At 42.5% G+C, this 23939-nt stretch overlaps 1 protein-coding gene across 6 annotated transcripts in view; it reads left to right on the forward strand.

The window, feature by feature from the left end:
• Positions 1-23939, forward strand: part of LOC139756165 (nicotinamide phosphoribosyltransferase-like) — a 249048-nt gene that overhangs the window by 94392 nt on the left and 130717 nt on the right. For all 6 annotated transcript variants that reach the window (XM_071675352.1, XM_071675350.1, XM_071675351.1 and 3 more), the window contains one exon: positions 4512-4631. In XM_071675352.1, coding sequence (XP_071531453.1) covers positions 4512-4631 — 120 coding nt within the window. The remainder of the gene's footprint in view (positions 1-4511; positions 4632-23939) is intronic.

Genomic DNA, 23939 nt, shown 5'->3' on the forward strand with positions numbered 1-23939 from the left:
TCTCTCATCCCCAACAGACATCAAACTTGCCCCTCTTTCCAAAACTCTTGCATTCACCTCCCTAACAACCCCATCCATAAACAAATTAAACAACCATGGAGACATCACACACCCCTGCCGCAAACCTACATTCACTGAGAACCAATCACTCTCCTCTCTTCCTACACGTACATGTGCCTTACATCCTCGATAAAAACTTTTCACTGCTTCTAACAACTTGCCTCCCACACCATATATTCTTAATACCTTCCACAGAGCATCTCTATCAACTCTATCATATGCCTTCTCCAGATCCATAAATGCTACATACAAATCCATTTGCTTTTCTAAGTATTTCTCACATACATTCTTCAAAGCAAACACCTGATCCACACATCCTCTACCACTTCTGAAACCACACTGCTCTTCCCCAATCTGATGCTCAGTACATGCCTTCACCCTCTCAATCAATACCCTCCCATATAATTTACCAGGAATACTCAACAAACTTATACCTCTGTAATTTGAGCACTCACTCTTATCCCCTTTGCCTTTGTACAATGGCACTATGCACACATTCCGCCAATCCTCAGGCACCTCACCGTGAGTCATACATACATTAAATAACCTTACCAACCAGTCAACAATACAGTCACCCCCTTTTTTAATAAATTCCACTGCAATACCATCCAAACCTGCTGCCTTGCCGGCTTTCATCTTCTGCAAAGCTTTTACTACCTCTTCTCTGTTTACCAAATCATTTTCCCTAACCCTCTCACTTTGCACACCACCTCGACCAAAACACCCTATATCTGCCACTCTATCATCAAACACATTCAACAAACCTTCAAAATACTCACTCCATCTCCTTCTCACATCACCACTACTTGTTATCACCTCCCCATTTGCGCCCTTCACTGAAGTTCCCATTTGCTCCCTTGTCTTACGCACTTTATTTACCTCCTTCCAAAACATCATTTTTTTTTTTTTTATTATACTTTGTCGCTGTTTCCCGCGTTTGCGAGGTAGCGCAAGGAAACAGACGAAAGAAATGGCCCAACCCCCCCCCATACACATGTATATCCATACGTCCACACACGCAAATACACATACCTACACAGCTTTCCATGGTTTACCCCAGACGCTTCACATGCCTTGATTCAATCCACTGACAGCACGTCAACCCCGGTATACCACATCGCTCCAATTCACTCTATTCCTTGCCCTCCTTTCACCCTCCTGCATGTTCAGGCCCCGATCACACAAAATCTTTTTCACTCCATCTTTCCACCTCCAATTTCCAGCACATCCATCCTCCTGTGCACAACTCTATCCATAGCCCACGCCTTGCAACCATACAACATTGTTGGAACCACTATTCCTTCAAACATAGCCATTTTTGCTTTCCGAGATAATGTTCTCAACTTTCACACATTTTTCAAGGCTCCCAGGATTTTCGCCCCCTCCCCCACCCTATGATCCACCTCCGCTAATATGGTTCCATCCGCTGCCAGATCCACTCCCAGATATCTAAAACACTTTACTTCCTCCAGTTTTTCACCATTCAAACTTACCTCCCAATTGACTTGACCCTCAACCCTACTGTACCTAATTACCTTGCTCTTATTCACATTTACTCTTAACTTTCTTCTTTCACACACTTTACCAAACTCAGTCACCAGCTTCTGCAGTTTCTCACATGAATCAGCCACCAGTGCTGTATCATCAGCGAACAACAACTGACTCACTTCCCAAGCTCTCTCATCCCCAACAGACTTCATACTTGCCCCTCTTTCCAAAACTCTTGCATTCACCTCCCTAACAACCCCATCCATAAACAAATTAAACAACCATGGAGACATCACACACCCCTGCCGCAAACCTACATACACTGAGAACCAATCACTTTCCTCTCTTCCTACACGTACACATGCCTTACATCACTGCTTCTAACAACTTGCCTCCCACACCATATATTCTTAATACCTTCCACAGAGCATCTCTATCAACTCTATCATATGCCTTCTCCAGATCCATAAATGCTACACACAAATCCATTTGCTTATCTAAGTATATATATATATATATATATTTTTTTTTATTATACTTTGTTGCTGTCTCCCGCGTTTGCGAGGTAGCGCAAGGAAACAGACGAAAGAAATGGCCCAACCCCCCCCCCCCATACACATGCACATACACACGTCCACACACGCAAATATACATACCTACACAGCTTTCCATGGTTTACCCCAGACGCTTCACATGCCTTGATTCAATCCACTGACAGCACGTCAACCCCGGTATACCACATCGCTCCAATTCACTCTATTCCTTGCCCTCCTTTCACCCTCCTGCATGTTCAGGCCCCGATCACACAAAATCTTTTTCACTCCATCTTTCCACCTCCAATTTGGTCTCCCTCTTCTCCTCGTTCCCTCCACCTCCGACACATATATCCTCTTGGTCAATCTTTCCTCACTCATTCTCTCCATGTGCCCAAACCACTTCAAAACACCCTCTTCTGCTCTCTCAACCACGCTCTTTTTATTTCCACACATCTCTCTTACCCTTACGTTCCTCACTCATTCTCTCCATGTGCCCAAACCACTTCAAAACACCCTCTTCTGCTCTCTCAACCACGCTCTTTTTATTTCCACCCGTAAAATTTAATGATATATATATATATATATATATATATATATATATATATATATATATATATATATATATATATATTTATTTATTTATTATACTTTGTCGCTGTCTCCCGCCTTTGCTAGGTAGCGCAAGGAAACAGACGAAAGAAATGGCCCAACCCCCCCATACACATGTATATACATACGTCCACACACGCAAATATACATACCTACACAGCTTTCCATGGTTTACCCCAGACGCTTGACATGCCTTGATTCAATCCACTGACAGCACGTCAACCCCGGTTTACCACATCGATCCAATTCACTCTATTCCTTGCCCTCCTTTCACCCTCCTGCATGTTCAGGCCCCGATCACACAAAATCTTTTTCACTCCATGTTTCCACCTCCATTTTGGTCTCCCACTTCTCCTCGTTCCCTCCACCTCCGACACATATATCCTCTTGGTCAATCTTTCCTCACTCATTTTCTCCATCTGCCCAGACCATTTCAAAACACCCTCTTCTGCTCTCTCAACCACGCTCTTTTTATTTCCACACATCTCTCTTACCCTTACATTACTTATTCGATCAAACCACCTCACACCACACATTGTCCTCAAACATCTCATTTCCAGCACATCCACCCTCCTGCGCACAACTCTATCCATAGCCCACACCTCGCAACCATACAACATTGTTGGAACCACTATTCCTTCAAACATAGCCGTTTTTGCTTTCCGAGATAATGTTCTCGACTTCCACACATTCTTCAAGGCTCCCAGAATTTTCGCCCCCTTCCCCACCCTATGATATATATTTATTTATTTATTATATATTTTTATTTTGCTTTGTCACTGTCTCCTGCGTTTGCGAGGTAGTGCAAGGAAACAGACGAAAGAAATGTCCCAACCCACCCACATACACATGTATATACATACACGTCCACACACTCAAATATACATACCTATACATCTCAATGTACACATATGTATACACACACAGACATATACATAGGGTAGGGGAGGGGGCGAAAATCCTGGGAGCCTTGAAGAATGTGTGGAAGTCGAGAACATTATCTCGGAAAGCAAAAATGGGTATGTTTGAAGGAATAGTGGTTCCAACAATGTTGTATGGTTGCGAGGCGTGGGCTATGGACAGAGTTGTGCGCAGGAGGATGGATGTGCTGGGAATGAGATGTTTGAGGACAATATGTGGTGTGAGGTGGTTTGATCGAGTAAGTAACGTAAGGGTAAGAGAGATGTGTGGAAATAAAAAGAGCGTGGTTGAGAGAGCAGAAGAGGGTGTTTTGAAATGGTTTGAGCACATGGAGAGAATGAGTGAGGAAAGATTGATCAAGAGGATATATGTGTCGGAGGTGGAGGGAACGAGGAGAAGTGGGAGACCAAATTGGAGGTGGAAAGATGGAGTGAAAAAGATTTTGTGTGATTGGGGCCTGAACATGCAGGAGGGTGAAAGGAGGGCAAGGAATAGAGTGAATTGGATCGATGTGGTATACTGGGGTTGATGTGCTGTCAGTGGATTGAATCAGGGCATGTGAAGCGTCTGGGGTAAACCATGGAAAGCTGTGTAGGTATGTATATTTGTGTGTGTGGATGTATGTATATACATGTGTATGGGGGTGGGTTGGGCCATTTCTTTCGTCTGTTTCCTTGCGCTACCTCGCGAAACGCGGGAGACCGAGAAAGCAAAAGAAAAAAAAAACATAATTCATACTGTCTGCCTTTATTTATTCCCATCGCACTCATATATATATGAGTGGTTGGACCATTCTTTGTCTGTTTCCTTTTGCTACCTTGCTGACATGGGAAAGAGCGATCAAGTATGATAATGATAATAATTTTTGTATTTTTTTTCTTTTTTACTCTTTCACAGACAATATTTGTACAAACTTGGTACCCCATGACAGTAGCAACAAACTCCAGAATTCAGAAGCAAATAATTCGTCAGTATCTTGAAGACACTCATGACAGTTTGGATCCTCTTCCTTTCTCGGTAAGAATTCTCTTTCTTTCCTGTTAAAATGTTCTTAATTTTGTCTGATGAATGATAAGTATTTATTCTGTAAATCTTTTATACACTGACATTTATGAATTCTTTAGTCATATTTCCAGCATAATGTTTTGCAATACAGCATGAATGAATATAACTGTTTTGATGTAGCATGAATGCTAAAATTACTCCCATTGTTTGAATATAACATTAGCCATAGTGATACATTGTGAACCCAGCAGGCTACACAGTGCTGATGCTGCCCATGCCACACTGACCAATGTGTCAGTTCTCTGATAGCTTTTGATGAGTAAGGATGGATTGTTTGCTGCTAATATTATTCTACAGTTGTACTTATGTACCAGTCACAGTTATCCTTAAATGTCCAGCGCTAATTTTACTAGAAGTAGAGCAAACAAAAGAGTAAGGAAGAGCCTTAGATTGGAGGAAAGCTTTAAAATGATAAATGTACTTAAGCATGGGTTTGGTGCTTCAACAGTTGCTCATTGTTATGGGGTTAATGACTGCAGCATCTGAATGGGCAAACTGAAAAGTGAAGGCAGTGAAACCATAGCTCCTTATCCACAACCATGCCCCACAGACTTTTCTATGGTTTACTCCTGTTTCTTTGCATGCCTTAATTCAGTCCATTCATAGTACATCTATCCCTGTAAACCACATCGTTTCAGTTCACACTATACTGCACACACCTTTCACCGTCCTGTGTGTTCTTTCCCCAACCTCTCAAAATCTTTTTCACTCACTTTCCTTCTCCAGTTTGGTTTGTCCCTTTTTCTTGCTCCCGTCATTTCTGACATGCAATCTCTGTGAACCTTACCTCTCTCATTCTTTCCATATGTCCAAACCATTTCAGCACACCCTCTTCAGCTCTCTCAACCACACACTTTTTATTGCTACACCTTTCACTTAACCTTTTACTACTTACTCGATCAAACTACCTCACTCAACATATTGTCCTCAAACATTTAATTTCCAACACATCCACCTCATATGCAGATCCTCATATCTATATGATGTTATTGAGACTACTTTACCTACAGACAAACCCATTTTTGCCCTCCCAGACATTCTTTAGTGCTCTCGTAACCTTTGCCATCTTGCTTATCCTGTGACTAACTTCTGTTTCCATTTGCCGCCATGTCCACTCCCAGGTATCTAAAACGCTTCACTTCCTCCAATTTCCTTTATTGCACCCTGATCCCCTACAGACAGCATGCTTGCTGTTCTTTCTGAAACTGTTGCATTTGCCTCCCTTACCGCCTCATCCATAAACAAGTTTAACAGCCACAGTGACATCACACACCCATGCTGCATAGCAACTTCCACTTGGAAAAACTCATTCTGCTCTCTTTCTCTTTTGTGCGTGTCTTTCATCATTGAAAAACTCTTTTGATTGCTTTTAAAATTTTTCCTCCCACACCATATATTCCGAAGACCTTCCACAAAGCTTTTCTGTTAATCCTATCTTATGCTTTCTCCAGATCCATAAATGCCACATATAAACTTGTCTGTTTCTTTAAATATGTATTGCATACATTCTTTAAAGCAAACACATCATCCATACATCCTGTACCACTTCTGAAACTACACTTTTCCCCCAAAATCGGTTGCTCTGCACATGCCTTCATCCTCTCAATCAGTACTCTCCAATGCAACTTATGAAGTGCACTCATCAAACTTATACCAGTGTGATTTGAACACACCTTTATGTCTCTTGCCTTTAAAAAATGGCACTATACATGCAATCTGCCAATGTTCAAGTACCTCACCATGATCCATGTATACAATGGAAATCCTAAATAACCACTCAACAACACAGTCACCCTCTTTCTTAAGAATTTCAACTGCAGTACCACCAACTCCAGCTACCTTGATGCATTTCATCTTACTTGAGGCTTTCACCAGCTCTTCTCACTTCACCAAACCACTGTGTGATTCTCTCACTTTGCATACCACCCTGATCTAAACACCCTACCTTTGCCACCTTATCATCAGACACATTGAACTGTTCTTCAGAAAACTCACTTCATCACTTCTTGTTATTACTCTCTCATTTGCCTCCATTGGTATTCCCATTTGTTCTCCCCTTGGATAGAGGAGAAGGAATTATCTATCTATCTATTTTTTGTTATACTTTGCTGCTGTCTCCCGCATTAGCAAGGTAGCGCAAGGAAACAGACGAAAGAATGGCCTGACCCACCCACATACCCATGTATATACATAAACGCCCACACACGCACATATACATACCTATACATTTTAATGTATACATACATACATACATACATTTGGATGGTATTGCAGTGGAATTTATTAAAAAAGGGGGTGACTGTATTGTTGACTGGTTGGTAAGGTTATTTAATGTATGTATGACTCATGGTGAGGTGCCTGAGGATTGGCGGAATGCGTGCATAGTGCCATTGTACAAAGGCAAAGGGGATAAGAGTGAGTGCTCAAATTACAGAGGTATAAGTTTGTTGAGTATTCCTGGTAAATTATATGGGAGGGTATTGATTGAGAGGGTGAAGGCATGTACAGAGCATCAGATTGGGGAAGAGCAGTGTGGTTTCAGAAGTGGTAGAGGATGTGTGGATCAGGTGTTTGCTTTGAAGAATGTATGTGAGAAATACTTAGAAAAGCAAATGGATTTGTATGTAGCATTTATGGATCTGGAGAAGGCATATGATAGAGTTGATAGAGATGCTTTGTGGAAGGTATTAAGAATATATGGTGTGGGAAGCAAGTTGTTAGAAGCAGTGAAAAGGTTTTATCGAGGATGTAAGGCATGTGTACGTGTAGGAAGAGAGGAAAGTGATTGGTTCTCAGTGAATGTAGGTTTGCGGCAGGGGTGTGTGATGTCTCCATGGTTGTTTAATTTGTTTATGGATGGGGTTGTTAGGGAGGTAAATGCAAGAGTTTTGGAAAGAGGGGCAAGTATGAAGTCTGTTGGGGATGAGAGAGCTTGGGAAGTGAGTCAGTTGTTGTTCGCTGATGATACAGCGCTGGTGGCTGATTCATGTGAGAAACTGCAGAAGCTGGTGACTGAGTTTGGTAAAGTGTGTGAAAGAAGAAAGTTAAGAGTAAATGTGAATAAGAGCAAGGTTATTAGGTACAGTAGGGTTGAGGGTCAAGTCAATTGGGAGGTGAGTTTGAATGGAGAAAAACTGGAGGAAGTGAAGTGTTTTAGATATCTGGGAGTGGATCTGGCAGCGGATGGAACCATGGAAGCGGAAGTGGATCATAGGGTGGGGGAGGGGGCGAAAATTCTGGGGGCCTTGAAGAATGTGCGGAAGTCGAGAACATTATCTCGGAAAGCAAAAATGGGTATGTTTGAAGGAATAGTGGTTCCAACAATGTTGTATGGTTGCGAGGCGTGGGCTATGGATAGAGTTGTGCGCAGGAGGATGGATGTGCTGGAAATGAGATGTTTGAGGACAATGTGTGGTGTGAGGTGGTTTGATCGAGTGAGTAACGTAAGGGTAAGAGAGATGTGTGGAAATAAAAAGAGCGTGGTTGAGAGAGCAGAAGAGGGTGTTTTGAAGTGGTTTGGGCACATGGAGAGAATGAATGAGGAAAGATTGACCAAGAGGATATATGTGTCGGAGGTGGAGGGAACGAGGAGAAGAGGGAGACCAAATTGGAGGTGGAAAGATGGAGTGAAAAAGATTTTGTGTGATCGGGGCCTGAACATGCAGAAGGGTGAAAGGAGGGCAAGGAATAGAGTGAATTGGAGCGATGTGGTATACCGGGGTTGACGTGCTGTCAGTGGATTGAATCAAGGCATGTGAAGCGTCTGGGGTAAACCATGGAAAGCTGTGTAGGTATGTATATTTGCGTGTGTGGACGTATGTATATACATGTGTATGGGGGGGGTTGGGCCATTTCTTTCGTCTGTTTCCTTGCGCTACCTCGCAAACGCGGGAGACAGCGACAAAGTATAATAAATATAAATAAATAAATATACATACATATACATACATTGAAGCTTATTGATACAGTGGTTAAATTGATGAGAGCTACTATTGACGTTTGTGTAAATAAATTATACATTTCCATTTTCCATAGCCAGAGGTTGAACCAGTATGTGACATTCATTTTTTCATTTCATTTCAAGCTAGAAGTTTCAGTTTTCTAAATTGTTTCTTACATTTTTCATATGTATATATATGTATGTGTGTGTGTGTGTATTTCTTACATTTTTCATAAGTATATATATGTATGTGTGTGTGTGTGTATATGTGCGTATGTATGTGTATGTGTGTGTATGTGTATATATACATATATATATATTATCCCTGGGGATAGGGGTGAAAGAATACTTCCCACGCATTCCTCGCGTGTCGTAGAAAGCGACTAGAGGGGACGGGAGCGGGGGGCCAGAAATCCTCCCCTCCTTGTATTTTTTTTTTGACTTTCTAAAATGGGAAACAGAAGAAGGAGTCACGCGGGGAGTGCTCATCCTCCTCGAAGGCTCAGATTGGGGTGCCTAAATGTGTGTGGATGTAACCAAGATGTGAAAAAAGGAGAGATAGGTAGTATGTTTGAGGAAAGGAACCTGGATGTTTTGGCTCTGAGTGAAACGAAGCTCAAGGGTAAAGGGGAAGAGTGGTTTGGGAATGTCTTGGGAGTAAAGTCAGGGGTTAGTAAGAGGACAAGAGCAAGGGAAGGAGTAGCAGTACTCCTGAAACAGGAGTTGTGGGAGTATGTGATAGAATGTAAGAAAGTAAATTCTCGATTAATATGGGTAAAACTGAAAGTTGATGGAGAGAGATGGGTGATTATTGGTGCATATGCACCTGGGCATGAGAAGAAAGATCATGAGAGGCAAGTGTTTTGGGAGCAGCTGAATGAGTGTGTTAGTGGTTTTGATGCACGAGACCGGGTTATAGTGATGGGTGATTTGAATGCAAAGGTGAGTAATGTGGCAGTTGAGGGAATAATTGGTATACATGGGGTGTTCAGTGTTGTAAATGGAAATGGTGAAGAGCTTGTAGATTTATGTGCTGAAAAAGGACTGATGATTGGGAATACCTGGTTTAAAAAGCGAGATATACATAAGTATACTTATGTAAGTAGGAGAGATGGCCAGAGAGTGTTATTGGATTACGTGTTAATTGACAGGCGCGCGAAAGGGAGACTTTTGGATGTTAATGTGCTGAGAGGTGCAACTGGAGGGATGTCTGATCATTATCTTGTGGAGGCTAAGGTGAAGATTTGTATGGGTTTTCAGAAAAGAAGAGTGAATGTTGGGGTGAAGAGGGTGGTGAGAGTAAGTGAGCTTGGGAAGGAGACTTGTGTGAGGAAGTACCAGGAGAGACTGAGTACAGAATGGAAAAAGGTGAGAACAATGGAAGTAAGGGGAGTGGGGGAGGAATGGGATGTATTTAGGGAATCAGTGATGGATTGCGCAAAAGATGCTTGTGGCATGAGAAGAGTAGGAGATGGGTTGATTAGAAAGGGTAGTGAGTGGTGGGATGAAGAAGTGAGAGTATTAGTGAAAGAGAAGAGAGAGGCATTTGGACGATTTTTGCAGGGAAAAAATGAAATTGAGTGGGAGATGTATAAAAGAAAGAGACAGGAGGTCAAGAGAAAGGTGCAAGAGGTGAAAAAAAGGGCAAATGAGAGTTGGGGTGAGAGAGTATCATTAAATTTCAGGGAGAATAAAAAGATGTTCTGGAAGGAGGTAAATAAAGTGCGTAAGACAAGGGAGCAAATGGGAACTTCAGTGAAGGGCGCAAATGGGGAGGTGATAACAAGTAGTGGTGATGTGAGAAGGAGATGGAGTGAGTATTTTGAAGGTTTGTTGAATGTGTTTGATGATAGAGTGGCAGATATAGGGTGTTTTGGTCGAGGTGGTGTGCAAAGTGAGAGGGTTAGGGAAAATGATTTGGTAAACAGAGAAGAGGTAGTAAAAGCTTTGCTGAAGATGAAAGCCGGCAAGGCAGCAGGTTTGGATGGTATTGCAGTGGAATTTATAAAAAAAGGGGGTGACTGTATTGTTGACTGGTTGGTGAGGTTATTTAATGTATGTATGACTCATGGTGAGGTGCCTGAGGATTGGCGGAATGCGTGCATAGTGCCATTGTACAAAGGCAAAGGGGATAAGAGTGAGTGCTCAAATTACAGAGGTATAAGTTTGTTGAGTATTCCTGGTAAATTATATGGGAGGGTATTGATTGAGAGGGTGAAGGCATGTACAGAGCATCAGATTGGGGAAGAGCAGTGTAGTTTCAGAAGTGGTAGAGGATGTGTGGATCAGGTGTTTGCTTTGAAGAATGTATGTGAGAAATACTTAGAAAAGCAAATGGATTTGTATGTAGCATTTATGGATCTGGAGAAGGCATATGATAGAGTTGATAGAGATGCTCTGTGGAAGGTATTAAGAATATATGGTGTGGGCGGCAAGTTGTTAGAAGCAGTGAAAAGTTTTTACCGAGGATGTAAGGCTTGTGTACGTGTAGGAAGAGAGGAAAGTGATTGGTTCTCAGTGAATGTAGGTTTGCGGCAGGGGTGTGTGATGTCTCCATGGTTGTTTAATTTGTTTATGGATGGGGTTGTTAGGGAGGTGAATGCAAGAGTTTTGGAAAGAGGGGCAAGTATGAAGTCTGTTGGGGATGAGAGAGCTTGGGAAGTGAGTCAGTTGTTGTTCGCTGATGATACAGCACCGGTGGCTGATTCATGTGAGAAACTGCAGAAGCTGGTGACTGAGTTTGGTAAAGTGTGTGAAAGAAGAAAGTTAAGAGTAAATGTGAATAAGAGCAAGGTTATTAGGTACAGTAGGGTTGAGGGTCAAGTCAATTGGGAGGTGAGTTTGAATGGAGAAAAACTGGAGGAAGTGAAGTGTTTTAGATATCTGGGAGTGGACCTGGCAGCGGATGGAACCATGGAAGCGGAAGTGGATCATAAGGTGGGGGAGGGGGCGAAAATTCTGGGGGCCTTGAAGAATGTGCGGAAGTCGAGAACATTATCTCGGAAAGCAAAAATGGGTATGTTTGAAGGAATAGTGGTTCCAACAATGTTGTATGGTTGCGAGGCGTGGGCTATGGATAGAGTTGTGCGCAGGAGGATGGATGTGCTGGAAATGAGATGTTTGAGGACAATGTGTGGTGTGAGGTGGTTTGATCGAGTAAGTAACGTAAGGGTAAGAGAGATGTGTGGAAATAAAAAGAGCGTGGTTGAGAGAGCAGAAGAGGGTGTTTTGAAATGGTTTGGGCACATGGAGAGAATGAGTGAGGAAAGATTGACCAAGAGGATATATGTGTCGGAGGTGGAGGGAACGAGGAGAAGAGGGAGACCAAATTGGAGGTGGAAAGATGGAGTGAAGAAGATTTTGTGTGATCGGGGCCTGAACATGCAGGAGGGTGAAAGGAGGGCAAGGAATAGAGTGAATTGGAGCGATGTAGTATACCGGGGTTGACGTGCTGTCAGTGGATTGAATCAGGGCATGTGAAGCGTCTGGGGTAAACCATGGAAAGCTGTGTAGGTATGTATATTTGCGTGTGTGGACGTATGTATATACATGTGTATGGGGGTGGGTTGGGCCATTTCTTTCGTCTGTTTCCTTGCGCTACCTCGTAAACGCGGGAGACAGCGACAAAGCAAAAAAAAAAAAAGAAAAAAAAAAATATACATACACAGATATATACATATACACACATGTACATGTTCATACTTACTGCCTTCATCCATTCACGTCGCCACCCCACCACACATGAAATAGCACCCCCCTCCCCATGCATGCATGCGAGGTAGTGCTAGGAATAGACAACAAAGGCCACATTTGTTTACACTCACTCTCTAGTTGTCATTTGTAGTGCACTGAAACCACAGCTCCCTTTCCACTTCCAGGACCTATAAAACTTTCCATGGTTTACCCCAGGTGCTTCACGTGCCCTGGTTCAATCCACTGAAAGCACATCAACCCCAGCATACCACATCATTCCAATTCACTCTATTCCTTGCACAACTTTCATCCTCCTGTATTTTCAGGCCCCGATCGCTTAAAATCTTTTTCACTCCATCCTTCCACCTCCAATATGGTCTCCTACTTCTCCTCATTCCCTGCACATCTGACACATATATCTTCTTTGTCAATCTTTTGTCACTCATTCTCTCCATGTGACCAAACCATTTCAATACACCCTCTTCTGCTCTCTCAACCACACTCTTATTATTACCACATATCTCTCTAACCCTTTCATTACTTACTCAATCAAACCACTTCATACCTCATATTATTCTCAAACATCTCATTTCCAGCACATCCACCCTCCTCCTACCCCATCTATATCCCATGCTTTGCAACCATATAACATTGTTGGAACCACTGTTCCTTCTAACATACCCATTTTTGCTCTCCGAGATAACATTCTGGCCTTGCACACATTCTTCAGTGCTCCCAGAACCTTCACACCCTCCCCCACCCTAAACTCACTTCCGCTTCCATGGTTCCATCCACTGCCAAATCCACTCCTGGATATCTAGAACACTTCACTTCCTCTAGTTTACTCCATTCAAACTTACCTCTCACTTGACTTGTCCCTCAACCCTACTGAACCTAATAACCTTGCTCTTATTCACATTTACTCTCAGGTTTCTTCTTTCACACACTTTACCAAACTGAGTCACCAGCTTCTGCAGTTTCTCACCCGAATCAGCCACCAGCGCTGTATCATCCTCGAAGGCTCAGATTGGGGAGTCTAAATGTGTGTGGATGTAACCAAGACGAGAAACAAGGAGTGATATGTAGTATGTTTGAGGAAAGGAACCTGGATGTTTTGGCTCTGAGTGAAACGAAGCTCAAGGGTAAAGGGGAAGAGTGTTTTGGGAATGTCTTGGGAATAAAGTCGGGTTAGTGAGAGGACAAGAGCAAGGGAAGGAGTAGCACTACTCCTGAAACAGGAGTGGTGGGAGTATGTGATAGAGTGTAAGAAAGTAAACTCTAGATTGATATGAGTAAAACTGAAAGTGGATGGAAAGAGATGTGTGATTATTGGTGCATATGCACCGGGGCATGAGAAGAAAGATCATGAGAGGCAAATGTTTTGGGAGCACCTGAGTGAGTGTGTTAGTGGTTTTGATGCATGAGACCGAGTTATAGTGATGAGTGATTTGAATGCAAAGGTGAATAATGTGGCAGTTGAGGGAATAATTGGTGTACATGGGGTGTTCAGTGTTGTAAATGGAAATGGTGAAGACCTTGTAGATTTATGTGCTGGAAAAGGACTGGTGATTGGGAATACCTGGTTTAAAAAGAGAGATATACATAAGTCTACATATGTAAGTAGGAGAGATGGCCAGAGAGCGTGATTGGATTATGTGTTAATTGATAGGCGCGTGAAAGAGAGACTTTTGGATGTTAATGTGCTGAGAGGTGCAACTGAGGGATGTCTGATCATTATCTTATGGAGACGAAGGTGAAGATTTGTAGAGGTTTCCAGAAAAGAAGAGAGAATGTTAGGGTGAAGAGAGTGGTGAGAGTAAGTGAGCTTGGGAAGGAGACTTGTGTGAGTAAGTACCAGGAGAGACTGAGTACAGAATGGAAAAAGGTGAGAACAAAGGAGGTAAGGGGAGTGGGGGAGGAATGGGATGTATTTAGGGAAGCAGTGATGGCTTGCGCAAAAGATGCTTGTGGCATTAGAAGCGTTGGAGGTGGGCAGAGTAGGAAGGGTAGTGAGATTAGTGAAGGATAGTAAGATTAGTGAAGGGTAGTAAGATTATTAGTGAAAGAGAAGAGAGGGGGATTTGGACGATTTTTGCAGGGAAATAATACAAATGAGTGGGAGATGTATAAAAGAAAGAGGCAGGAGGTCAAGAGAAAGGTGCAAGAGGTGAAAAAGAGAGCAAATGAGAGTTGGGGTGAGAGAGTATCATTAAATTTTAGGGAGAATAAAAAGATGTTCTGGAAGGAGGTAAATAAAGTGCGTAAGATGGGAACAAAATGGGAACTTCAATGAAGGGAGCTAATGGGGAGGTGATAACAAGTAATGGTGATGTGAGGAGATGGAGTGAGTATATTGAAGGTTTGCTGAATGTGTTTGATGATAGAGTGGCAGATATAGGGTATTTTGGTCGAGGTGGTGTGCAAAGTGAGAGGGTTAGGGAGAATGATTTGGTAAACAGAGAAGAGGTAGTAAAAGATTTGCGGAAGATGAAACCCAGCGGGTTTGGATGGTATTGCAGTAGAATTTATTTAAAAAAGGGGGTGACTGTATTGTTGACTGGTTGGTAAGGTTATTTAATGTATGTATGACTCATTGTGAGGTGCCTGAGGACTGGTGGAATGCTTGCATAGTGCCATTGTTTAAAGGCAAAGGGGATAAGAGTGAGTGCTCAAATTACAGAGGTATAAGTTTGTTGAGTATTCCTGGGAAATTATATGGGGGGGTATTGATTGAGAGGGTGAAGGCATGTACAGAGCATCAGATTGGGGAAGAGCAGTGTGGTTTCAGAAGTGGTAGAGGATGTGTGGATCAGGTGTTTGCTTTGAAAAATGTTTGTGAGAAATACTTAGAAAAGCAAATGGATTTGTATGTAGCATTTATGGATCTGGAGAAGGCATATGATGGAGTTGATAGAGATCCTCTGTGGAAGGTATTAAGAATGTATGGTGTGGGAGGTAAGTTGGTAGAAGCAGTGAAAATTCTTATCGAAGATTTAAGGCATATGTACCTGTAGGAAGAGAGGAAAGTGATTGGTTCTCAGTGAATGTTGGTTTGCGGCAGGGGTGCGTGATGTCTCCATTGTTGTTTAATTTGTTTATGGATGGGATTGTTAGGGAGGTGAATGCAAGAGTTTTGGAAAGAGGGACAAGTATGCAGTCTGTTGTGGATAAGAGAGCTTGGGAAGTGAGTCAGTTGTTGTTTGCTGATGATACAGCGCTGGTGGCTGATTTGGGTGAGAAACTGCTGAAGCTGGTGACTGAGTTTGGTAAAGTGTGTGAAAGAAGAAAGCTGAGAGTAAATGTGAATAAGAGCAAGGTTATTAGGTACAGTAGGGTTGAGGGACAAGTCAATTGGGAGGCAAGTTTGAATGGAGAGAGACTGGAGGAAGTGAAGTGTTTTAGATATCTGGGAGTGGATTTGGCAGCGGATGGAACCATGGAAGCGGAAGTGAATCATGGGGTGGGGGAGGGGGCGAAAGTTCTGTGAGCGTTGAAAAATGTGTGGAAGGCGAGAATGTTATCTTGGAAAGCAAAAATGGGTATGTTTGAAGGAATAGTGGTTCAACAATGTTATATGGTTGTGAGGCGTCGGCTATAGAAAGAGTTGTGCGGAGGGTGGATGTGTTGGAAATGAGATGTTTGAGGACAATATGTGGTGTGAGGTGGTTTGATTGAGTAAGTAATGAAAGGGTAAGAGAGATGTGTGGTAATAAAAAGAGTGTGGTTGAGAGAGCAGAAGAGGGTGTTTTGAAATGGATTGGTCACATGGAGAGAATGAGTGAGGAAAGATTGACAAAGAGGATATATGTGTCATAGGTGGAGGGTATGAGGAGAAGTGGGAGACCAGATTGGAGGTGGAAAGATGGGGTGAAAAAGATTTTGTGTGATCGGGGCCTGAACATACAGGAGGGTGAAAGGCGTGCAAGGAATAGAGTAAATTGGAACGATGTGGTATACTGGGGTCAACATGCTATTAATGGATTGAACCAAGGCATGTGAAGTGTTTGGGGTAAACCATGGAAAGTTTTGTAGGGTCTGAATGTGGAAAGGGAGCTGTAGTTTCGGTGCATTATATATGACAGCTAGAGACTGAGTGTGAATGAATGTGGCCTTTGTTGTCTTTTCCTAGTGCTACCTTGCACACATGCAGGGGGAGGGGTGTTTTTCATTTCATATGTGGCGGGGGGATGACGGGAATGAATAAGGGCAGACTATGAATTACGTACATGTGCATATATGTATATGTCTGTGTGTGTATATATATGTATACGTTGAGGTGTATAGGTATGTATATGTGCATGTGTGGACGTGTATGTATATACATGTGTGTGTGGGTGGGTTGGGCCATTCTTTCATCTGTTTTCTTGCGCTACCTCGATAACGCGGGAGACCAACAAAGTATAACAAACAAAAAATCTATCTTACCCTTTCATTACTTACTTGATCAAACCACTTCATACCTCATATTATTCTCAAACATCTCATATCCAACACATCCACCCTCCTCCTACCCTATCTATAGCCCATGCTTTGCAACCATATAACATTGTTGGAACCACTATTCCTTCAAACATACCCATTTTTGCTCTCCGAGATAACGTTCTGGCCTTCCACACATTCTTCAGTGCTCCCAGAACCTTCACACCCTCCCACACCCTATGACTCACTTCCACTTCCATGGTTCCATCCACTGCTAAATCCACTCCCAGATATCTAAAACACTTCACTTCCTCCAGTTTACTCCATTCAAACTTACACCCAATTGACTTGCCCTCAACCCTACTGAACCTGATAACCTCGCTCTTATTCACATTTACTCTCAGGTTTCTTCTTTCACACACTTTACCAAACTGAGTCACCAGCTTCTGCAGTTTCTCACCCAAATCAGCCACCAGCACTGTATCATCAGTGAACAACTGACTCACTTCCCAAGTCCTCTCATCCAGGACAGACTGCATACTTGCCCCCTTTCTCCAAAACTCTTGCCTTCACCTCCCTAACAACCCCATCCATAAACATATTAAACAACCATGCTGTAAACCGACATTCACTGGGAACCAATCACTCTCCTCTCTTACTTCTTGTACACATGCCTTACATTCTTGATAAACCCTTTTGACTGCTTCCAGTAGCTTACCTCTCACACCATACACTCTTAATACCTTCCACAGAGCATCTCTATCAACTCTGTCATATGCCTTCTCCAGATCCATAAATGCTACATACAAATCCATTTGTTATTTTAAGCATTTCTCACATACATTCTTCAAAGCAAACACCTGATCCACACATCCTCTACCACTTTTGAAGTCACACTGCTCTTCCCCAATCTGATGCTCTGTACATGCCTTCACCCTCTCTAACAATACCCTCCCATATAATTTCCCAGGAATACTCAAACTTGTACCTCTGTACTTTGAACACTCACCTTTATCCCCCTTTGCCTTTGTACAGTGGCAATATGCATGCATTCCTCCAATCCTCAGGCACTTCACCATGAACCATACATTCATTGAATATCCTAACCAGTCAGTCAACAACACAGTCACCCCCTTTTTTAATGAATTCCACTGCAATACCATCCAAACCCGCCGCCTTGCCAGTTTTCATCTTCCGCAAAGCTTTCACTACCTCATCTCTTTTACCAAACCATTCTTCCTGACCCTCTCACTTCGCACACCATCTCGACCAAAACACCCTGTATCTGCCACTCTATCATCAAACACATTCAACAAACCTTCAAAATATTCACTACATCTCATATCACCACTACTTGTTATTACCTCCCCATTAGCCCCCTTCACCGATGTTCGCATTTGCTCTCTTGTCTTATGCACTTTATTTACCTCCTTCCAAAACATCTTTTTATCCTTCCTAAAATTTAACGATACTCTCTCACCCTAACTCTCATTTACGTTCTTTTTCACCACTTGCACCTTTCTCTTGACCTTCTGCCTCTTTCTTTTATACATCTCCCAGTCATTTGCACTATTTCCCTGCAAAAATTGTTCAAATGCCTGTTTCTTCTTTTTCACTAACAGTCTTACTTCATCCCACCACTCACTACCCTTTTTAATCTGCACACCTCCCACCTTTCTCATGCCACAGGCATCTTTTGTGCAAGCCATCACTGCTTCCCTAAATACATCCCATTCCTTCCCTTTTCCCCTTATGTCATTTGCTCTCACCTTTTTCCATTCTGCACACAATCTCTCCTGGTACTTCCTCACACAAATCTTTCCAAGCTCTCTTATTCTCACCACTCTCTTTACCCCAAGATTTTCTCTTCTTTTCTGAAAACCTCTACAAATCTTCACCTTCGCCTCCACAAGATAATGATCAAACATCCCTCCAGTTGCCCCTCTCAGCACATTATCATCCAAAAGACTCTCTTTCACGCACCTATCAATAAACATGTAATCCAATAACGCTCTCTGGCCATCTCTCCTACTTACACATGTATACTTATGTATATCTCTCTTTTTAAACCAGGTATTCCCAATCACCAGTCCTTTTTCAGCACACAAATCTACAAGCTCTTCACCATTTCCATTTACAACACTGAACACCCTATGTACACCAATTGTTCCCTCAACTGCCACATTACTCAGCTTTCATTCAGATCACTCATCACTATAACCTAGTCTCGTGCATCAAAGCTGCTAACACACTCACTCAGGTGCTCCCAAAACACTTGCCTTTCATGATCTTTCTTCTCATGACGAGGTGCATAGGCACCAGTAATCACCCATCTCTCTCCATTCACTTTCAGTTTTACCCATATCAATCTAAAGTTGACTCTCTTACACTCTATCACATACTCCCACAACTCCTGCTTCAGGAGTAGTGCTACTCCTTCCTTTGGTTGTGTCCTCTCACCAACCCCTGACTTTACTCCCAAGACATTCCCAAATCACTCTTCCTCTTTACGCTTGAGCTTTGTTTCACTCAGAGCCAAAACATCCAGGTTCCTTTCCTCAGACACACTACCTATCTCTCCTGTTTTCTCATCTTGGTTACATCCACACACATTTAGACACCCCAGTTTGAGCCTTTGAGGAGGATGAGCACTCCCTGCATGACTCCTTCTGTTTTCCCTTTTAGAAAGTTAGAATACAATGAGGGGAGGGTTTCTAGCTCTTGCTCCCGTCCCCCTTAGTCGCCTTCTATGACACATGGGGAAGTGATGTGAAATATATCTATCCGGATCTCTGACACCTGTTCCCAGCTGGAACTCCCTTAAAGGGTTGGTCACAGCAATAGTCTATAACTAGTGAACTCCAATGTTGCATCTTAACCTTTAGTGCCTCACCTTTAACAGGCCACAGGTAAAAGGCAACTTATCTGCAGAGGCTCCTACTTAATGTTCCTTCTGACTACTACTACTACTACCTAATGCTCTTGCCTTGTGTCCCAACCTGCTACTTCTACCTGATGTTTCTCCCTAATGATCCTCCCTAAATGTCCCTATGTACTACTTCTTTCTACTGCTCCTACCGTATTGCCAAAAGGCAGGGCTAGTGCATAGCACTCTTCACAGGAAAATCTTGTTACAGAGAATGAGCTATACCTGTTAAGTATTGTCAAGTGCTATGTATGAGAAGGAGGAATTGTATATTTTTGGACAGAATGTCAGTAGTCCACGTGTGGGTGAGGCAGAAAGGAAAGCCAGCCATCTGGGTCAGAGGAGTGTATCTTGACCACCACTGAAGTGCTGGCTAACTATCAGCTGTCATTAACCCTCTTGAGACCTAGGCAGGTAATTCTGGCAATGCTAACAACATATTCCTTGCATCTTGTAAAAGATGACTAAAGAGGGCAGAAGTGAGGAGTTTATACTTGTATTTCAGTTTCTGAAAGATGGAACAGAGAAGAAGCCAAACAAGGAGGGTCATACTCCTTTCAGGCTCAGGCTGGGTGTCTAAATGTGTGTGGATGGAACTAAACTGAGAAGAGAGGAGAGATTGGTAGTATGTTTAAGGAAAGAAAACTGGATGTTCTGGTTCTGAGTGAAACAAAGCTGAAGGGTAAACTGGATGAACAAAGTCAGTGGTTGGTAAGAGAACAAGAGATAAGGGAAGAGTAGCTTTACTCCTGAGGTAGGAGTTGTGGAAATGTGTGAAAGTGTGTAGATTCTAGACTGATGTGGGTCAAAATGAAAGTGGATTTTCGAGAGATGGATGAACATTAGTGCTTATGCACCTGGCCTCGAGAAGAAAGGTCATGAGATGCAAGTGTTTTGGGGGCAGCTAAGTGAGAGTGTCAGCTGTTATCTAAGAGAATTGGTATTAGTGATTGGTGATTTGAATATGAAGGAGAGTAATGTGGCAATTGAGGGTATAACTGGAGAGTATTGGGTATTCAGTTTTATTAATGGATATGGTGAACAGCTTGTGGAGTTGTGTACTTAAAAAGGAATAGTGATTGGGAATATGTACCTGATATGAAAAGATGGACGTACGTAAGTATACAAATGTGATTAGGAGAGATGGTCAGTGGGCATTATTAGATTACACATTAATTGATAGGTGCCTAAAAAAGAGACTTTTGGATGTGAATGTGCTGAGAGGGGCAGCTGATGGAATATGTGATCACTATCTTGTGCAGGCAAGGGTGAAGGTTTGTACAGGTTTGAGGAGAAAAGGAAACAGTGTCAGTGAGAAGACAGCGTTCAGATTAAAGTGAGCTTTGAAAAGAGACTTGTGTCAAGAAATACATGGAGAGATTGAGTGTAGAATGCCAAAAGGTGAGAGCAAATGAGGCTAGGGGAGTGGTTGAGGACTAGGAGGTATTATTGGAAGCAATGCTAACATGTGTCAGAGATGCATATGGCATGCAAAAGTTTGGAGATAGGCAAATTAGGAAGGGCAGTGAGTGGTGGGGTGAAGAAGTAAAGTTGATAGTGACAGAGAAAAGAGAGGCATTGTAGTAGTACCAACTGGGAAAGAATGCATTTGATTCAGGGATGTATAAGGGAAAGAAGCAGTAGGTCATGAGGAAGGTGAAGGAGTTGAAAAAGAAGTTGATAGCTGGGGTGAGTGAGTATCAGTAAACTTTATGGAGAATAAGATATTTTGAAAGGAGTTTAATGATGTGCAAAAAACAAAAGAACAAATAGGGAACATAGGTGAAGGGTCCAAAAAACAAAAGAACAAATAGGGAACATAGGTGAAGGGTTCAAAAAACAAAAGAACAAATAGGGAACATAGGTGAAGGGCCAAATAGGGTTTTGGTAACTGGCAATGATGAAGTAAGGATGATGTAGAAAGTATTTTGAAGGACTGTTGAATGTCTTTGATGATAGGGTGGCAGTTGTAGGGTGTTTTGGTCAAGGTGGTATGCAAAGTGGAAATGTAGTGGAGAGTGGTTTGGCCTTTCTCTGCCTTTCATCCACTGCCACATAGCCAGTCAAACCCTTTTTGCTCTTCTGTTCCATCATTTCTCATTCATGTATACCTATGGATCATCGTGTACTTAAAAAAATGTGTTTGCAAGGAATAAACCCGTCAGCACAGACATCCTCAAGATAACTTTAATTTTCATTTCCACCTGGCACTGCCTATTTTCAAGCTGTCTTGCCCATTTCATCATTTCTCACCATCATATTTGTATCACCCATGACAACCACCTTTCTCTCTCTCAAAACCATTTATACATTCATTCAAATTTCTCCAGAAACACTTCATTTCATCTCTACCTCACACAGAATTCATATTTACAGGTTTTATTTATTTTATATTTTATTTTTATTTTGCTTTGTCGCTGTCTCCCGCGTTTGCGAGGTAGCACAAGGAAACAGACAAAAGAAATGGCCCAACCCACCCCCATACACATATATATACATACAAGTCCACACATGCAAATATACATACCTATACATCTCAATGTACACATATATATACACACACAGACATATACATATATACACATGTACATAATTCATACTGTCTGCCTTTATTCATTCCCATTGCCACCTCGCCACATATGGAATAACATCCCCCTCCCCCCTCATGTGTGCGAGGTAGTGCTAGGAAAAGACAACAAAGGCCCCATTCGTTCACACTCAGTCTCTAGCTGTCATATAATAATGCCCGAAACCACAGCTCCCTTTCCACATCCAGGCCCCACAGAACTTTCCATGGTTTACCCCAGATGCCTCACATGCTCTGATTCAATCCATTGACAGCACGTCGACCCAGGTATACCACATCGATCCAATTCACTCTATTCCTTGCCTGCCTTTCACCCTCCTGCATGTTCAGGCCCCGATCACTCATAATCTTTTTCACTCCATTTTTCCACCTCCAGTTTGGTCTCCCACTTCTCCTTGTTCCCTCCACCTCCAACACATATATCCTCTTGGTCAATCTTTCCTCACTCATTCTCTCCATGTGCCCAAACCATTTCAAAACACCCTCTTCTGCTCTCTCAACCACGCTCTTTTTATTTCCACACATCTCTCTTACCCTTACATTACTTACTCGATCAAACCACCTCACACCACATATTGTCCTCAAACATCTCATTTCCAGCACATCCACCCTCCTGTGCACAACTCTATCCATAGCCCATGCCTCGCAACCATACAACATTGTTGGAACCACTTTTCCTTCAAACATACCCATTTTTGCTTTCTGAGATAATGTTCTCGACTTCCAAACATTCTTCAAGGCTCCCAGAATTTTCGCCCCCTCCCCCACCCTGTGATTCACTTCCGCTTCCATGGTTCCATCCACTGCCAGATCCACTCCCAGATATCTAAAACACTTTACTTCCTCCACTTTTTCTCCATTCAAACTTACCTCCCAATTGACTTGACCCTCAACCCTACTGTACCTAATAACCTTGCTCTTATTCACATTTACTCTTAACTTTCTTCTTTCACACACTTAGTTAAACTCAGTCACCAGCTTTTGCAGTTTCTCACATGTATCAGCCACCAGCACTGTATCATCAACGAACAACAACTGACTCGGGTGCATATACATATACTTTTGCAGATTTCACAATTCCAGTCTTTCCTTTCACCCACACTATTCTTAACCCATTCCATCCATGCCCTGTTACTTTGTCCCATACTTTCATTGATAGCATAATTGCTGATCCTTCTTTCCCTTTTCCCTAGTAATTTTCATTCATTCCTGACCATACCACTCCTCCTTCCTTGCCCTCCCATAACTTACATTCATCGTTTCCACTTTCACTCCACACATGATCCAAGGATATGGGTTTCCCCAGTCCCCAGCACATCCAAACTATAACTTTTAAATTTCTTCACAAGTTCCCTCCTTTTACTTTCACCACTTATTCCATTTACATTCAGCACCATCACCCTCTGTCACTTGTCCCTTTACTCCCTGGCAAAACTGGTAGACCAAGTGCCACTTCTCAGCTTAACAGACCACTGGCAGAGGGCATCTTTAGCATGGTGTTTCCCAGAGGCACTGGGGCTTCCACATTGTCTGAAAAATTCAAAACCCCAATACATCTCAATTGTTTGTCTGTATATAAAAAAGAAACTTTTACTATTAGTATTGTCCTGATGGAGTTGGGCAATACCTCCGGTGTAATAACAGGGTCACCATGAGAAGGCAGCATGAGACTTGGATACTCCAGAAAACTAGAGG

Source organism: Panulirus ornatus, chromosome 20 (genome assembly GCF_036320965.1).
Source record: "Panulirus ornatus isolate Po-2019 chromosome 20, ASM3632096v1, whole genome shotgun sequence".
Lineage (NCBI taxonomy): Eukaryota > Metazoa > Arthropoda > Malacostraca > Decapoda > Palinuridae > Panulirus > Panulirus ornatus.